Source organism: Sphaerodactylus townsendi, linkage group LG07, assembly GCF_021028975.2.
Source record: "Sphaerodactylus townsendi isolate TG3544 linkage group LG07, MPM_Stown_v2.3, whole genome shotgun sequence".
In the NCBI taxonomy this organism is placed as follows: Eukaryota; Metazoa; Chordata; class Lepidosauria; order Squamata; family Sphaerodactylidae; genus Sphaerodactylus; species Sphaerodactylus townsendi.
In genome coordinates, this window is record NC_059431.1 from 21,862,881 (window position 1) to 21,881,318 (window position 18,438).

General features: G+C 41.2%; 1 protein-coding gene across 6 annotated transcripts in view; it reads right to left on the reverse strand.

Annotated features, from left to right (window-relative positions):
• The window catches only part of CPLANE1 (ciliogenesis and planar polarity effector complex subunit 1), a 61,873-nt gene that overhangs the window by 21,762 nt on the left and 21,673 nt on the right, over positions 1–18,438 (reverse strand). For all 6 annotated transcript variants that reach the window (XM_048503543.1, XM_048503540.1, XM_048503539.1 and 3 more), the window contains 17 exons: positions 17,995–18,134; positions 16,761–16,978; positions 15,438–15,602; positions 14,973–15,111; positions 13,264–13,373; positions 12,041–12,202; positions 11,791–11,899; positions 10,231–10,549; positions 9,200–10,139; positions 6,916–7,073; positions 6,646–6,797; positions 5,582–5,658; positions 3,935–4,023; positions 3,172–3,433; positions 2,172–2,462; positions 1,312–2,064; positions 100–257 (listed from right to left, as the gene is read on the reverse strand). In XM_048503543.1, coding sequence (XP_048359500.1) covers positions 100–257; positions 1,312–2,064; positions 2,172–2,462; positions 3,172–3,433; positions 3,935–4,023; positions 5,582–5,658; positions 6,646–6,797; positions 6,916–7,073; positions 9,200–10,139; positions 10,231–10,549; positions 11,791–11,899; positions 12,041–12,202; positions 13,264–13,373; positions 14,973–15,111; positions 15,438–15,602; positions 16,761–16,978; positions 17,995–18,134 — 4,242 coding nt within the window. The remainder of the gene's footprint in view (positions 1–99; positions 258–1,311; positions 2,065–2,171; positions 2,463–3,171; positions 3,434–3,934; positions 4,024–5,581; positions 5,659–6,645; positions 6,798–6,915; positions 7,074–9,199; positions 10,140–10,230; positions 10,550–11,790; positions 11,900–12,040; positions 12,203–13,263; positions 13,374–14,972; positions 15,112–15,437; positions 15,603–16,760; positions 16,979–17,994; positions 18,135–18,438) is intronic.

Here is an 18,438-nt window from a genome sequence, read left to right on the forward strand (position 1 = left end):
GGCATGCCCCTTTTCTGACAGTGGCTAATGTACGGCAATTGACACTATGCAGCTTCTGCTTTTCAGTAGGCATAATCAAAGACTGCTGTTTGGCCTTACCTCATTTTATTATTCCTGTCTTCTCTTGCTTCAAAGGGTTTAATGTTGGCTTTTAGTAGCTGGATCTGTTCTGGATGGCCTTCATGTCCAATAAATGGGGCCTGGCTTTGCTCAGAGGCAATAAGTTTCTGAAGTGGGATGAGTTTTGGTGTTGGAAACTGTTAAGGAGAAGAAACCAAAATTACAGGATGATTGAGATAAGTGGAACAGATCTGGAAGGAGAAGGAATTCTAAGGGAAGGATTGAAAAGGATTGAGAAAGACAAAGGTGGAGTAGAGCAGGTAATCCATGATGTGCTCCCCATAGAGGCAGGAACTAAACCGAGGAAAATGAGGGCGGTCCCCGCCCAACGGGAAAAGGAAAAAAGTTTATTTCCTGCCTCCTTGATGGGACAGTTGGAGCCACCCACAAGATGTCCTCCAGCCCAGAGGAGAACTGCTTTTTTATGGGTTTTTAAAAAAGATCACAGCAAGGCCACAGTGGCTGATGTATCGCTGGGAAAGACCGGATCTGTCCCCATCCCACCCACATCAGTGTCATTTTCCTCACCTGTCGTTTCCTCATCCCACAGAGGCCACCCACATAGCACCTCTAGTAGGCTTTTGGGGGAGGATCAGGAATTGAGAAACTGGGGTAACCTTTTTCCTTTCAGATATATGCTTCTCCCCTCTTATATTCTGCAATGAAAGGGGCTAGTCTTCCTTTAAAAAAAAATTGAGGGCCTGGAAACCATAGCAACTTATAGATTGTTATAAAACTGTAGCAATTTGTCAATTAGCAATTTTATAAAAATCCTGAAAAAGTCCTCCAGTGGCATGGGAAGAAGGGAAAACCCACCACATGGAAGCCCAGTTGCCGCCAGATGCAACAGCAATAAAGATACCCTGCAGACCTGCTACCATATAGAAACCATCTAGGGATGGAGCCTTCTTTCAGCAAAGGCCGGAGCATATCTGCAGAAAATGGCACCCAGCGTAAGCACTACTGGCTCACCCCGACACCCGCAACTTCACGGGGAGTTTAGGGGCTTGCACACAGTTCAATGATGGGCTCAGCTTGGCTGGGTCCAGCTTTAAACTGCAGGCTTCAAGGCAGCAGTTTAAATCTTGTCCTAGTCAGGATGACCTGCTAGCTCTGTCCCCCAAGCTCCACCTCTGAAACTTACAAATACGTATTTAAAAATATATTATTCATGTCTAAAAAATGCATCACCTTGGCGAGTGGAGGTACGTTAGAATACAGTAATGGTATTCCTTTTTGCCACTGGGGGTTCCTGGATTCCGTGTCCTCTGATGTCAATTTCACAGGCCTTACAGGCAAAGGATATCCGGCCTGTGAACGAGGCTTCAGGCACAGTAGTGGAATTTGAACAAAATTTTTATATGTTTTATGCAAGGAAATGTCATGGTCCACCAGTGGTTTCTCTGCACTTAAACAAGCATGAAGATGTTCTGAAGGTGCCACGTTTTCCTTTTTTTCATATTCAGGCAGATGGAGATGTCTGGAAGGTCCCTCATTCATCACTTCTGAGTGTTTGTTCCCCTCCTCTTGTGCTTGCCTTAGAACTTCAGGATTATCGTCCAATTTTAGGTATCCTGTTGATTCTTTTTTGTACTGTGGTTCCTGTGAACCCGGAGGATTCTCCACTACAGGAGGTGGACCCCAGGCTTCTCGAGGTTGTGAGGTTGGTCCACTAAAATCTTGGTGAAGTTTTACTAGGCAGATATTTAGTGACTGGAACTTATAGCTTGGTTTAAGCTTAAGCAGAGGTAATCTATTTGCATTATCTGAGAGTCTCGCCAGTGGAATAAGTCTAGGGGTTTCTTGAACATTATGAGACGCTGACAGTAGAGGTAGCGGTCTGGGTGAAGCCTGATGAAGCAAGTCCTGAAAGGGTGGAATCATCCTTGTTCCAAATGATGTGCCCTCTCGTAACCCTGAAGCATCACCAACATTTGGAAGATTCTACATGAAAAAACAACAACGCTGTAACATTCCAATGAGACACATGATGAAGACATAATTATGTCTTTAAAAATCCACTATACCTAAAAAGGTGGCTGTCCACTTACCTGTATATTTTCACTGTCATTTTGTTCAGGTGGAACGTTCTCTTCCTGATGACAGGAGCTTTTTGTATTAGAATTTGAAGTGTTTTCTAGGGTGGGTTGTTTTCTTTTTGAAGGACCATCTGCTGAACGTCCTGGAGGACGCCTGTCAAAGTCAGCTCCTGCAGGATTTGAAACCTGGTTGCTCCCTAAGTGAGAAGGCTGCGACTGCTGCAAATGGTGTGGCACTTCTGGCAGGCTGGCAAAAGATGACCCCACCACTTGCATGAGGCTCATAAAGTTAATCTGCTGGAGCTACAACGTAAACAAAAAACAGACATGTGACGAAACGAGTCTTGGCTAAAATCCGTATGTACAGTGCTTGTGGTTTGTAAGTATCATAAAACTGGCAGCAACAGAAAGACTACCCTGCTCAATTGCCTGTCCTGTTTTAATGGGCTCTTTCTAGAAACCATCCCAAATGATTTCCTAAATAGTGAAATCATGCAAAACCCTCTTTGAAGCTTTAATAACTTCATTCGTTTACAATGGAATTAGTACGACGAATAACATCCTGCACTGTTGTAAGTATCGCTAACTTCATTTATAATAATTTCAAGAATACGGTTTTGGTATGTAGTGCAAGTTAAGAAAGCAATTGCAGATTCAGAATTGTTACCCGCTGATCAGCTTTTTTCTGAAGGCACGTAATGCACCAACAGTGAGATCCTAGGCATGTTTACCTAGAAATAAGATGCTTTGTTTTCAACGGGGTTTACAGTGTCTGACCTACAACCATGTCAATAAAAAATTATCAGGGAACCACTTGAAACCCATTTTGAAGAAAAGTGAGGGATAAGTGATAAATAAATAAAGAACAAAAAGTAAAGGAATTGCTACCAACAAACTGTTTTTCCTTTGGGGGCTCAGACATTTCAGCAGTTCCACTTATTTTAGTGAACTATTCTAGCAGGATCTACAATTCTCATATTTGTATTTATTTCATTTCATGCAGCATATTTACCTGAACCAGTTTAAACATTTCATCTTGAAGCATTTGTCTAACAGTATCTGAAATGTTTAATGGCTGTGGTGCTGGTTCTGTTGAAGCAACTTCTCCTTTCTTTGAACCAACAGGACTGCTAGAATGAACACTTGACACAACAGCCAAAGATGGCCGATCTCTTGCATCAGCTTCTTCTTTCTTTGAGCTAACAGGGCTGCTAGAATGAACGCTTGACACAACAGTCAAAGATGGCCGATCATCTGATACTGAGAGCTCTACGCTGCAGAAACAGGAAGACAAAGACTAATGACTAAATGTGAAAATTGCAAAAAAAAACCCCCAAAACCCACTTCTACATACCATTTCCAGCTTTTCTACTTATTTACAAAATTTATATCCCACTTGCCCTTCCAAGAGCCGCCAAAGTGGCCAAAAATTTAAAACACACATAAAAACACATTAAAATCAACCCTCTCCAAATATACATCACTAAAACATTTTCAAAAGTGTTAAAAACAGAATTAAAATCCACACAAGACAGTTAAAATACATATAATGCCCAAAAAAATTGGTTTGGAAGAAGGGATCATTGAGCAAATGCCAAAAGGATAAAAAACATCTTTGCCTACTGGTGAAAGATGGTGACAGAAAATATCAGACCACAGCCACACAACCGACAACAACCAGAACCTAATAAAACTGGACTGCACGCAGGAAAGAAAGCATGCATAAAATAGCATTTACAACATCAGTGCTAAAACATATATGCAGTTTCTCTCACCCATTTAGGTTGGCCATTTCTCCTTTCCCATCCAATGTTTCCATCAATGGCTCTTCCTGTAGGCATTCTTCACGCGAGGAAGAAAGTTGCTGCAATTTGAACAACAACAAAAACACACATTTAAGTGTATTCAACTGTTTGTCACCCATGTTGAGTCCCTATGTTAGGACGAAAAGAAGGCTTTAAAATAATTTAATAAATAAATAAATAAATAAATAAATAAATAAATAAATAAATAAATAAATAATTTAATTAAATAAATAATAAATAAATAAATAGGACAGACCATAAATTAAACTGAATGGATGCTTGTGGATGTTGTCTAGAACAACCTGAGCTATCCCTGCAGTGCTGAATTTCTGAAGTGACTCAGGGGACTGGGGCATACCTGACCTTTACTCTGTAAGTTAGTTACTCTCTGGATTAGCTTTTCCTTTTGCCTCTGAGGCAACGCGGGAAAAAACAAAGGGACTTTGGAAATGCAGAAAAAAGAATGGCTGATGCTTCACTGGGCTTTCAGATGTATCTTTGTTTAGCTTTGTGGCAGTTCTCCATTCAGTTTCCATTAAAACATCCTTAGACAGAGAAGGCATTGGACTAGGCTAGCCTTTGACCTAACATATGCATTTTAATGCTTCAAACATCTATTCTTGCGAAACTTGTACAAAGAAGACTGATCTGCCATGATAGCAGTCTCCTAAGTTAGAATGTTGACCCTAGTCTTTAGGTATTTATTTATGGGGAGACCTCTGCTATCAGATACTCATGTACCAATACTTCAGTAATCACTTTAGCCCAATCCCTTACTAGCTTAAGGCCAATCTGGGGAACCGGGTTTGATTCCCTACTCTGCCACTTGAGCTGTGGAGGCTTATCTGGGGAACTAGATTAGCTTGTGCACTCCCAACACATGCCAGCTGGGTGACCTTGAGCTAGTCACAGTTCTTCAGAGCTCTTTCAGCCCTACCTACCTCACAGGGTATTTGGTGTGAGAGGGGAAGGGATAGAAGTTTGTAAGCTCGGGAGCAACAGTAGCAGAAGGCCATTGTTTTCACATCCTGCATGTGAGCTCCCAAAGGCACCTGGTGGGCCACTGGGAGTAGTAGAGTGCTGGATTAGATGGACTCTGGTCTGATCCAGCAGGCTCTTTCTTATGTTCTTAAGCCCCTTTGAGTCTCCATGCATGAGAGAAAGGGGGGATATAAATCCTCCTCCTCCTCCTCCTCCTCCTCCTAGTTTCTCCAATGCACTGAATCCCTTGAGGGATCATCAGCAAATACAGAGTTCAGGGCTTTTTCACTAGGTTTTTCACTAATGGCACTGGGAAAAACTCCATGATATCTGACAATGTGTAAAGCTCTCTAATTATTTTTTTAAAGCTTTGGAACAAGTATGATTTACATCTCCCCATTCTTGACAATGTATCAGGAGATTCTGCCTCTTGAGGAGGCAGTCTCAGGCATTCCCTTCTCCTTTTCTGCCAGAGAGCTGCTGTCATCAGGAGAGATTTGCCAGAGAAAGCATGAAGTCCCCTGACTAGGAACAAGCATCTATGCTGCTCTCCTCCTTTTGATCAGTGTCATGCTGGAGGTTGACTTCAGATGTTGCACTCTTTGCTCGCAGAATGTCATCTTGGCAGCAACTTGCCTTTTTTGCTTGAACTGATTTAATGCTGACAGATATGGTGGGACTCCTTGAAGCTGCAAATGGTTCTTCAGAGAACTCTAAAAAGTTAAAAAAACATGTAATTAATGAGAGAAACTTTGTTTCTGAAGGGATGGACCCCTTCCCCATCTGCTCCCCTGCCGCTAGATGCTACATGTTCTCTAAAAGCATTTATTTAAGGTCAGAGACTCTTAAACTGTTATATTAAGAACCATATTCTGAGTTGACCTGCACTTTGCAGGCCTCCCAAGGTTTTTTCTCTCACATCTCAGAGGATGCCTGAAAAGCTTCCAAATTAAAATGCAACCATCATATTTGTCCTCTGTGGCTGCAGTCTAACAACAGCATGCGCACACCCACAGTAGAACAACGCATATATCTAGAATTTATTCGAAAACGTCCTTTCTGTTTGCATTGCTGAAAAGGCAAACGGCAACTAAGCAGCACAATGCTTTCTCAGAATATTGTAGGAGCTTCAAAATTTCCAGCTGTTCAGCATTTTTCTGCTTTCATCAAGCTTTCAATGACCACATAAAAGTGCACCAGATCAACCATTTAATAACAACTGGCTTTAGGATTTAATTAGGAGAAGCTAAATATAAAACTGGTAGTTGTGGGCTTTCCAAGCTGCGTGGCCGTGGTCTGGTAGATCTTGTTCCTAATGTTTCGCCTGCATCTGTGGCTGGCATCTTCAGAAGTGTATCACAGAGAGAAGTCAGACTTCTCTTTGTGATACACCTCTGAAGATGCCAGCCACAGGTGCAGGCGAAATGTTAGGAACAAGATCTACCAGACCACGGCCACGCAGCCCAAAAAACCCACAGCAACCAGTTGAATCCGGCTGTGAAAGCCTTCGACAATACATTAAATATAAAACCTCTGGGAAAACTGATTTGTGCGAGATTCCAGCACCAGTAACAGTTAAACAGCCATTTTTATCAGGAGGCCATGTTATTAAACTGAACATGCAAAAACTAATCTTAATTCAGTGTGTATCTGCACAGAGATTACTGACAATTTGCACTGTTTTATTTAATTTAAATAACCATTTTCAGACGACACATCTCCTTCATCTGGTGTGCATCCTCCCATTTCTATCAGACCTTCATCAAAATCTTCTCCACTCTTTGTGGCATGTATTACAGAATGATCCTTGAAATTATTTTCTTTCTTCTCAGGCTGCTCTTCATGCATAGTCCTGTACGTTATAAAAGATTACAACGATTACAGACTTCAAGTCTTTTTCCCCCACACAACTGCTAGCTTCTTCCCACTTTCCTCAACTCCTACACCAATGTGAGCACTCAGTAATTTACCTTGAAGTCCTTTCATAAGGTTCACAATAAGCATTTCCACCTTGGACACCAACTGGCGTTTTGACTGATGGAGAATAGCCTGTATCCACACTACTTTCTTTCTCTAATTTGGATGGAATACCCGAAGAACCGGTACTTGCACAAGGTTTCCTGGGGTTCTGAAACAATCGCATAAGGCTTGTGAAAACATAATCCACAATAAAAACATAATCCACAATAACACATCTTCTCTAAAATTGTTACACTATTGCCCTGCAGCATGTCAGCATCTGTTAACAACTGGATCCAAGCCAAGGGAGATTCTGTGCAGGCACCCAGTGCTCACCTGCATTTTGAGGGACATCTAGTGTCACTGGATGATGGTGATATCTTTAACATCAAATGTGATGGATTTGTTCTGATGAAATATTTAATCACACTACATCTTAAATAATTTCTCCTTGCTATTAGTATGGCAAATTCAACAAGTTCTTCTTTTCCAAGAATACTGCCTCTGGATGTATTAAATTTGTTTGGAAAACAAATGCAAATCATGGCTTGGACCCTGTTGAACATTTACTTTTACGCCTCGGTGGTCTTGGGGATAGGGATCCCCAAAAACAACAATGAGGGGTGAGTTGGAATTCTGTATCAGGAAGGCAAAAATGGCACCCTCTCCAGAAATGATCACTGGGATCCAATCCAGTAGCCAGATTTTTTAATCTGCTGGCCACTGCAATACCCAGACAACTTAAAAAGACTACTAGCAGAACAAGCAACAAAAAAAGAGGCTTCTCCCCATCCTCCTACACACTAGCAACAACATCAGGACACACTTAGCAAGATTACACCCCAAGACTTCTCCTAAATAAATACCACAAACCTAGTCTCTCTCACTGAAGTCTTCGGGAACATCAAAATGCTTCACAGAAAGAACTCCTGAATTCTTGGAATGTTTGTTATTTCCTAGCAACAGCTTTACAGGCAAGTTGATCATTTAACAGCCTATGTTTTCCTTGGCACTCAGCCACACAGTAAATACGCCAAACAAACAACAAAAACCTATGACTGCTTTTGCTACAAGCCATCTTGAATTAGTGTGTTACTCTACTAGGGCAGTCCCACCCCAAAAGCTGCACAATGGGACCACAGGCAAATAAGGCAGGAGTTTCTACATCGAGGGATTCCAAGGTATGCAGAAAAGTGTGATTTAGTAAAACTATCGCAAGAAAAAGAAACCCAAACCAGCCTGTTGGTGATGAAAATGGATTGAAGACCCACTTTTAGGGAGAGGCTGTGGCTCAACAACAGAACATCTGGTCAGCCAGAAGTTTCCAGGTTCTATCCCTGGCATCTCCATTTAAAAGGATCATGCAGTAGATCATGTGAAAGACATCTGCCTGAGATCCTGAAGAGACAATTGCCTATCTGAGCAGTCAGGACTGACCTTGATAGATGGAGGATCTGATTCAATATAGGGCAGCTTCATGTATTCAAGAAAAAGGGAGGAAGAGGGGATCAGCCTGTTTCAATTCTTGAGGCCTTGGAAGAAGAGATTTTGGTTGATGGGGTAAAATTTTTGTGTGTCCCCTGCTCCGACTCCTCATATGAACACACATATACATGAAGCTGTCTTATACCGAATCAGACCACTGGCCTATCAAGATCAGGAGTGTCATAAGAACATAAGAAAGAGACTACTGGATCAGGCCAGAGTCCATCTAGTCCAGCACTCTGCTACTTGCAGTGGCCTCCAGATGCCTTTAGGAGCTCACATACAGGATGTGAAAGCAATGGCCTTCTGCTGCTGCTCCCGAGCACCTGGTCTGCCAAGGCATTTGCAACCTCAGATCAAGGAGGATCAAGATTGGTAGCCATAGATCGACTTCTCCTCCATAAATCTGTCCAAGCCCCTTTTAAAGCTATCCAGGTTAGCGGCCATCACCACCTCCTGTGGCAGCATATTCCAAACACCAATCACGCGTTGCGTGAAGAAATGTTTCCTTAGTCCTGATAATAATACCACTCCTAATTAGTCCTAATAATAATACCAGTCAGCTCTGACTGATAGCTGCTCTCCAGAGTCTAAAGCTGAGGTCTTTCATACCACTTGCTACCTGATGCTTTCAACTGGAAATGATGGGGATAGAATCCAGGATCTTCTGCACGCCAAGCGGATGTTCAACCTCCAAGCCACGCTCCCTCCTCGCAATCCCCCAGCTTCTGCTTTTTTATTTCCAAATTCATGTATCCAGAAAACAACATAAAACGAAAGCACCATCACAAATTAACTTATCTGGCTTACCCAAAAGCGAGCGTGTTGATCTTGCGATTCGTTGATGCACCGTTGCTCCAAAAGCTGGAATGATGCAAGGACGGCAGATGCGGATGTTTTTACGTGCATCATTGGTCGGCGCTCCTGAGGTGGGTCTGCTGAGAACCAATCATAAAGCAGCTGTCTATCAGACCACCTGATCATCCATTCAAGCAAGCGGGCAACATGATCAAATGCATTCTTCATTTCTGGAGCAGATTCCTCTCTCTGTACATCATTGGTCACCTCAATGGCTTTGTAGATATATTTCTGAACTGGAGGTATTTGGAGGACAGAAGAAGCATGGTCAGGTGGACACTGAGTTAATACTGGTGAAAGTGTTGTCCCTTTCCTGGAATTGGCTGCATAAACTGACAGTGGGATTGGACCAAATAATCCTCTTTTTGAGCCGAGTTTCCTCACAGAGTCATGGCCAGGAGGCTCGGTTGGTTGTTGAACGGAGACAGGTAGCGAGTGTTTTTTAAATTCTTTCTTCTCTTCATCACACAAAGAAGATGGCTGAGAATTACTAGGGTTCAAAATAAGAGCATAGGAAGAGCCAGCCCTAAAAACAGTTTGGCTTTTAGTTCTATTCTGTCGACGTTTCAGTGTCGTGTGAACATCAAAAAGGAGGGAGTTCAGTTCGTGTTCCCTAAGGAGGGCTGAAAAGCTCTTCAGGAAAGGCACTGCCGAGTCCCCGTGACTGATGTGATCTCTTTCAAGCACGTAAGTCAAAAACAGGTCTAAGAACTTCACGTATTCATCATCATCACGTTCAAATTCCCATTCACCGACTACAGGCAAAACACAACGATCAGAGAGGGCTTTGTTGGTTTTGCTTTTGCTGTTTGTTTCTTTCATGCTGAAGTCTTTTAACTTTTCAGGTGCGCTCTTATATCCTGTCAAATCCACTGCATGGTTAAAGATTTCCCTACAATATAGAAATCAAAACAAAGGAGGCTGCTCTAATACAAACAATGGGATGGAAGGCAGAACTACATTGAAATGTTACAGACTTTTACCTGTCGTCTTCTTGCATCTGTGAAGGAGTTCTCCTTCTGGTTTCCTCCATCAGCAAGGCTTCAGAGACAGAGTCTCCTGTTTCTGCATCACTGTAAACCTGAGGGTTCCCCAGATCAGAGACTGTGCTTCTGCTCAGGCTCGTTCCCAAAGAGAATCCATCATAGCAGCAAGTTCCAAGATCTTGGGACTCCTCTTCAGGCGGCTCCCAGATATTTCTTTGATGGGGCCCTATGTTCCTTATCACACGCTTTAATGTTTTCAGATTCACTTTGTGAGCAGCCTCTATAACTGCAGACATCATATTTTCACCACTGGGCCCTAGCCGTGAAGACACACAGAGGATTTGTTGTCATTATTTTTGCAGAGTTTATTTTAATTAAACATCATATCTGACTGCGTGATGAGAAGTGTCACTGGAAAAAACAATAATGCTAGGAAAGGCAGCAGGAAAAGAGGAAGACACAACATGAGATGGACTGACTCTATAAAGAAAGCCACGGCCCTCAGTTTGAAGGCCCTGAGCAAGTCCGTTAATGACAGTATGTTTTGGAGGACATTGATTCATAGTGTTGCCATCAGTCAGAGGTGACCTGACAGCACTTAACACACACACCTGACTGCACGGTAACAATCTAAGCCTCAGTTTCAGATGTATAATGCCATCCCACGTGTGCTTATTGACTTAATTTATATTCCCCTTTCAGACCAAGAAAATATATTCCATCACATCCAGATTTTAAATTTGAACCAAGTATACAAAAAGTTTCTTCCTCAATATTTTAGAAGAAGGAGTTTGGATTTATACCCACAAGCTCCTTTCCCCTTCTCTCCCCACAACAGACACCTTGTGAGGTAGGTGGCGTTGAGAGCGTTCCGAAGAACTGTGACTGGCTCAAGGTCAAAATATATATATAGTGAGCCAGAGACAGTATCTTGTTTAAACTAGTCCAAGGTCATCCAGCAGGAACGTAGGAGTGTGGAAACTCATCTGGTTCACCAGATAAGCCTCTGCCACTCCGGTGGAGGAGTGGAAAATCAAACCCAGTTCTCCGGATTAGAATCCACCTGCTCTTAACCACCACACCACACTGGCTCTTTTAGAAGCAAACACTACAACTTTGTCAGTACTGCATACTTCCGCTTGCCAAGGAAAGCTGATTTTTTTTTGAAAATGCTAGACTGTCAGTCCAAGCTGTGTTTGGACTGACAGTCTAGCAGCAGTCTAGGAGCAGTTTAGGAGCAGTTTAGGAGCAGCAGTGGCGTAGCGGCTAAGAGCAGGTGCACTCTGATCTGGAGGAACTGGGTTTGATTCCCAGCTCTGCCGCTTGAGTTGTGGAGGCTTATCTGGGGAATTCACACACACCAGCTGGGTGACCTTGGGCTAGTCACAGTTTTTCGGGGCTCTCTCAGCCCCACCCACCTCACAGGGTGTTTGTTGTGAGGGGGGAAGGGCAAGGAGATTGTAAGCTCCTTTGAGTCTCCTACAGGAGAGAAAGGGGGGATATAAATCCAAACTCTTCTTCTTCTTTTTCTGTTACTTTTAGTATCATGTATGTTACCTTTGACTACACAATGTCTAAGTCGCTGGTGCAGACCATTATATTTATCTCTTAATGGGACTCTTACATCTTCGCGGTTAGGAAACGCTTTCACCCAAATTTCTGCCACCTGTACAAAAACATAAATTTTGAGATCACTTTACAGTATTTCTGGAGAAATTATTTTAATAAAAATGATTATTCATGTGAAAAGGAAAAGATAAGGCAGATAAATTGTAACGCTCTTTACCTTCTGACTCAACAGACTTACCTTTTGGACTGGTGGCAATTCCCCAATAAGACTCAGAATGATGTCCTGGACAAGTTCTTCGACATTCATGAACCTAGCAAAAGGAAGCATTCGGCAAGCCCATTCCAGTGCTTTCAGGCAATGCTCGACTACACAGGCATCAAATTCAGTTGTTGTAATTTCCTAAAAAAGACAAGGCACCAAGTAAATTGTCTCAAGATTTGATCTGAACCCTTACAGCGTAATACAATTCAGAATTACCTCAGTTAGGAGTATCTCTCCATGGGATTATTCTGTAAATCTCAAAACATACATCAAAGTAGAACCACATGTTTAAAACGGGGTTTGCCCAATTAAGTATAAAATGGAGGGTGGGGTGCTCAACCTTAGAGCAAAAGGAGTATATGGATGAGGAAGTCTGAATTCTCTCCCCATCATCAGCTGCCATGGCTTACTTTCCTACAGTTCATTCCCAAGATGGCCTCCAATACTGGAAGTCAGACCAACTAGGAGAGAAATGCCGGGGGTGTGGGTAGGAGGAACACTCCCTTTCAGTCATCCCTTATGCTCTAAGAGCCAGTCTCCACTTTCCATACATGTCTGAGGCATAAATGGTTCAGCCATCGCCATGTACTGTTTGAATTTTGGTATTCACTAGTATTTTGAGATGAGCAAGGAGCTGAAATATTGTATGAGATTTATGGGATTAAAATTTTTACCCCAAATAAACTCAAAAATACACACATTGCACTCTGGCTGTGTCCAATCTTATATATTGATCTTACATATAATTAAACAACTTAACACTTCTATTTGTATTCACATTTCCTTATTTCTCTGACAAAGTTCTTAAAGATACAGCATAAGTCTTCCAACTCTTATAACTAAACATAAATAATCACTTAGTCCATTCAATTCTTTGTTCAGAAACAAAGCTTCAGTTCCACATAGTCCATATTCCAATTCTGTAGGTTCTACATAAAAACGTCTCGCGCGTATACCTATTTATGTTTAGTTATAAGTTGGAAGACTTATGCTGTATCTTTAAGAACTTTGTCAGAGAAATAAGGAAATGTAAATACAAATAGAAGTGTTAAGTTGCTTAATTATATGTAAGATCAATATATAAGATTGGACACAGCCAGAGTGCAACGTGTGTATTTTTGAGTTTATTTGGGCTAACGTTGACATTGCACTCTTAAAGATAGTGGTGATTATTAAAAATTTTACACCATTATAATTACTTTCTGAATTCCTGAATTCTCTCTTGCAGCTTGGTACCGCCTGCAACTGTCCGACAACCTTTCACGAACGTGAAGCATCCAACATAATGCACATAATTCCCTGAAGCACTCTGTAAAGGAAAGGCAGACACATAAAAATTTCATCAAGCGAGTAAACAGAAATGCAAATTTCAGCTGTAAATAGCAGCATTTAAAAGAAAAATAACAATATTTAAATAACAGTATTTAAAAGAAAAATTCAACTATGGGTTCTAACGAATGGCATTGGCTTATCCAAATCCTGATGGTAGTATGCTTCATCAAGAAATCTCAAATAGGGTTGAATTGTTAAGAAAATATATTAATAACCTTATTTAACAAACTACAGATTTTCTCACAACAAAACAGGATTAGTACACAGAAAACAGTGAAGTAGATCACAGAAACAAAGAGTTCGAAGGTACCTCCTGTGGTCATCTAGCCCAACCCCCTGCACAACTACCTCTGCTGCCACAACCCAAGTGACCCCTGCTCCAAGTCCAGAAAATGGCAAAAAAACCCTTCTAAATTTCTGGCCAATCTGACCAAGAGGAAGTGATTAACAATGCAATCCTTAGCAATCCCTACAATGAATAAAACAATTTGAGACAATAACTTCTGGCTGAAGTGACTTTCACTTCACATAAATCTACACTCTTACTCTCTTATATTCTGTATGACTGTATTAGGATTTGATTTCATTTCTGGTTTCCAAATGTCTTCTATGTATATTCTACCTATTTCTTTTGTATTTTATATCACTGCTTTCTAGGCTGTTAACATCACACTGTTCTGTTTATTTTAGCCCCTTCTAACTGTGTTTCCCCAAATGACTGACACGATCTCTCCCTCTAGAGAGGAGCAGCAGTGGCATAATGGCTAAGAGCAGGTGTACTCTAATCCGGAGGAAGTGCGTTTGATTCCGCACTCTGCCGCTTGAGCTGTGGGGGCTGATCTGGGGAATTCTGATTAGCCTGTGCATTCCAGCTGGGTGACCTTGCGCTAGTCATAGTTCTTCTGAGCTCTCTCAGCCCCACCCACCTCACAGGGTGTTGTTGTGAGGGGGGAAGGGCAAGGAGTTTGTAAACCCCTTTGAGTCTCCTATATGAGAGAAAGGGGGGGACATAAATCCAACTCTTCTTCTTCTTCTAAACCCCCCCACTTCACTACTTCTTTCAAGTGCCAACCAATCACCTCGCTCTCTCATCCCGCTCTCCCCCAACCCCCGCTTCCTCCTGCAAATTACCTCTCATTTTAAGAAACACAGACACAACATTTTAAATCATTACAGACACTTCCTCGGGAGCAGCAAGGGATAATCTTCTTGTCAAAATTTATGCTGATCTGATTATATTCACTTTATATGGGTCTCTTTATAGCTGCAGTGAATGCTCATGATATCTGAAAACACCCATCCATTATTTGAAAGGCTCTAAACAGAAAGAACTCAGGCTAAGAACCTGATCATTCATTTGCATAGTCTTCTTAGCAAAAGAAACAACACACAACTTTTCATAGTAAAATATGCAGTAAAACAACCATAAGTCACAGGAAATAGACAGTTCTCTGCAAGATGCCATCAGTGGCTAGGCTAGCAGATGTAGCCTTAGAATGAAATTTCACACATGACATTATGAGAAAGATTTCATCCGTCCAACTTGATTTCTTTATTCACTTAAGCAGATACAAACCTATTGTCCTACATGAAATATCATCAAATCCGCTGTCTCCAGATGACATAGGTCTAAAGAATACTGAATGAGATTTAGAATAATTAAGCAAATTTTCAGGAAGACTATTTAACAAGGGAAGACTTCCTTTCTTGCGAATCTGGAAGTATGGAAGGAAAAAGAAAAGGTAAAGAGGACAACTTAGTTCATGATGTTAGAACATCTATTCCTAGGTATTTTTTACTTGAGAGCCCACCCTCTTTCTTTTCACAGTGCAGTCCCAAAGCAGAGTTATACCCTTCCAAATCAACTGTGCAATCAAAATTATTGAAATACAACATCAGCAAATTGTTTTGAGTGGTGGCGAGTACTCACTTCTGCTCCAGCTATACATACAGTATAATATACATTTCTGACTATCAAAATGTTGCTTTGAGTAAGTTGGCGTCAACATGGGTGAAATTAAGAGCAGTTTTATTAACATACCTTTTGCATTATTTTTCTTGCCCACTTCAGTTGCATGATATACCACTGAGCAGCAGGAAAAGAACAATGAGCAGCCTGGAAAAGCAGCAGAATTCGCTGAACCACCCCGGAAACCTTCTGCCGACATTCCCTTTCTATTCTTAGTGGCAGATCAGTGCATTCTTCCTGAATATTTTGAACGATAGAAGAATATGACAGTTCAGCAAAATAAATATACACTACGCAAATTCTTCACTGCATTTTGCATACAATGATATGCCCCTTGTCTTCTGCGTAAATTGGTGTCACAATTAATTTCAACCTGCCAAACTATGCTAGACCAGGGGTCTGCAACCTGCAGCTCTCCAGATGTTCATGGACTATAAATCCCATCAGCCCCTGCCAGCATGGCCAATTGGCATGCTGGCAGGGGCTGATGGGAATTGAAGTCCATGAACATCTGGAGAGCCACAGGTTACAGACCCCTGTGCTAGACAGACACAGGCACCGTCCACGGCATAAGCCCATCTGAGCTCCTCTGCTGGATCACAGCATCCCTCTGAAGCCGCACGGGCACCAGAGCAAGCACACAAAACATTCAATGCATGGATTCATCATGGTACTTCTCATATTACTGAAATGAACAACTAGAGATATTTCTGAAAGAAAATAAACATAAAATGATTGGAAAATAAGCAACATGCAAAATGTTTTGTGTACTAATTTTGCTCGTAGCTTTTAAAAATGCACCCCTCTTTAAACACTATTCTGAAGACATTAATCAGCATTCATATAATTCAGGTTAAATTAAAAAGCTTGGCCCTTTAGCAGTGAGCTCTGTGTTCAGAAAAATTAAAATATTCTCTATTGGGGAAAATAAAAGATAACTACACCAATTAGCAACATCAGTGTTTGCAATTCCTTCTATGCAAATAAATGCATAAAGAGTTCTTTCTGGCCTTTAATTCATTCTCTCAATCAAACGTGATTTGATTGCGAATTCCGAAGTGTGCAGTACTGCGGGGGTAAATAATATAAAATATTCTTTCTCTCAGTATCTTTGACTTTCAATTGCCTGGTTAAGATTTTAATTTCCTTTTTTGTTTTGCTTGTAAAAATCACTTAAAATTCAGAGGTGAACAATTTAAAACAAACATTTTTTTTCTCAAGTAAAAGCATCAGTGTAACATTTCAAGCAAAAGAATTTATTCTGAAGGAGGTGTATCTTAACCAGTTTAAAGTGTCTAAAAACCAAATTACTTTTAAAAGTTAATGTCTAAACTGGAACTGAATCCAAAATTTTAAAATCTCAGCTTTCTGCCTCCAACTCCTAAAATCACTTACTTCACTCAGAAATGCTGGCTGAGGACAGTATAAGGGTGGTGCGGGAAGATATAAGCTCTCAGGCACCAAACTGTAGAACTTTCTGCAAAGGTCCTTCACACAGTCCATTAAGAGCTGCAATATCTCCGAAAGAATGTCTGCGTCTGCCATAACAGCTGCTTTCAGTATTTCTTCAACTGATTTAAAAAGCACATTTGCATCTTCCTCCTCAATAGGATCTGAAGAAAAGACAAGTAATAAAGCAAATGCTTTAATTAGCGTTCCTTATCAAACTGCACTGCTAAACTGAACAAGTCATTTGTCACAGCAAAGATGCATTTTTGCTGAATTCTTTCTGAATGTATTTTGCTGTCCAGTAATCAAGAGTCCACATGTGACCCAAAATAGCCCTTTATAAATTTGGATCCCCAACATTTATCTCAGGAGACGCACTGAGAGACTTTATTTGGAATGGCTCTGACGGTTTCAACACATGGAAGAGATTTTAGGTCAATCACTGGCAAATGAGAAAGACAACAACAAAAATATTCTTCGCTTCAGTTCCTCAAAGCTATGAGTACACGTAGGGAACAATCTCTGGTTCCATTTGTTTTCTTTTTCCTGCCTACACATAGGTTTGTAGAATTTCAGCCTAAATAGGTACATAATATCATACATACCCAGATCTTAAAAGAAGAGACAGAGTTATATTTGGATTGTACTCAAAGGATTGTACTATAGGGTGCATGCCCACATGTACTACTATAGTACAATTTGGATTGTACTACAGGGTGCATGCCCATGTGGCCACAGTATTGGTGCCATGTAGTTAATGTGCTGCCTGGCAGGGAGAGCTCTCCCGGGCGGTTCAGTTCAATGCAGATTTTGAAGATCCACGCACAACTACAGACTATTGATTGTGTACTGCTTCAGAATGCAAGTGAAGGCTTCCGTGATCATATAGTCTTGTACATAAAAAAGTTCCCTGCACAGAGAATACCATTAAAAAACCCACTCCCATCACTTGATCCCCCATCTTCTGTCTGCCTGAGTCAGAATGAAGTCAGCTTCCTAGTGATAGGACTGTATGGCAGCAGAAACCTTAAAATCGCTACAAAACGGAAGGCATTATTGAACCTGGCCAACCCTAACTTTGGAAAAGGACAAACATTTGTAAACACTTTTTCTTAACTGTTTGCATAACTATATAAAATAGAATCAATGTAAAACAAATCGAGAAGTAGAGACCACAAACCTGTAAACTGTTTGTATTTCATTTCTCCTTCACTTGAAGTTTCCATACCAGTAGGCTGGCCCATAAAAGACTTTAATTTTTCTTGAAAAATGTGTGTTGGAGTCAAGTACAGTGGCAAATATAGATCTACCGTTTGTGACCTGAAAGTATACCAAGCAAAGTATGTTGCTCTCTGAATGACCTTTACAGCATATGGCATCTGTGTACACAGTTGCAATCAGAAACATTTATAAGGTACAGAGCGGTTGCACTATCTTGTAAATAGGCACTGGATCTTAGGAGGGAGGTTAGTTCTTTCCCACTCAGAACCCTATGCTACTGACACAAATACTTGTCGATTCACCACTTTCAAAGGCAAGCAGCTTCCACGCACAGCTGTGTACTGGGTTTACATGTGGAAGACCATGGGATGGTGAGGAGAAAGTGAATCTTTACAAAACAACA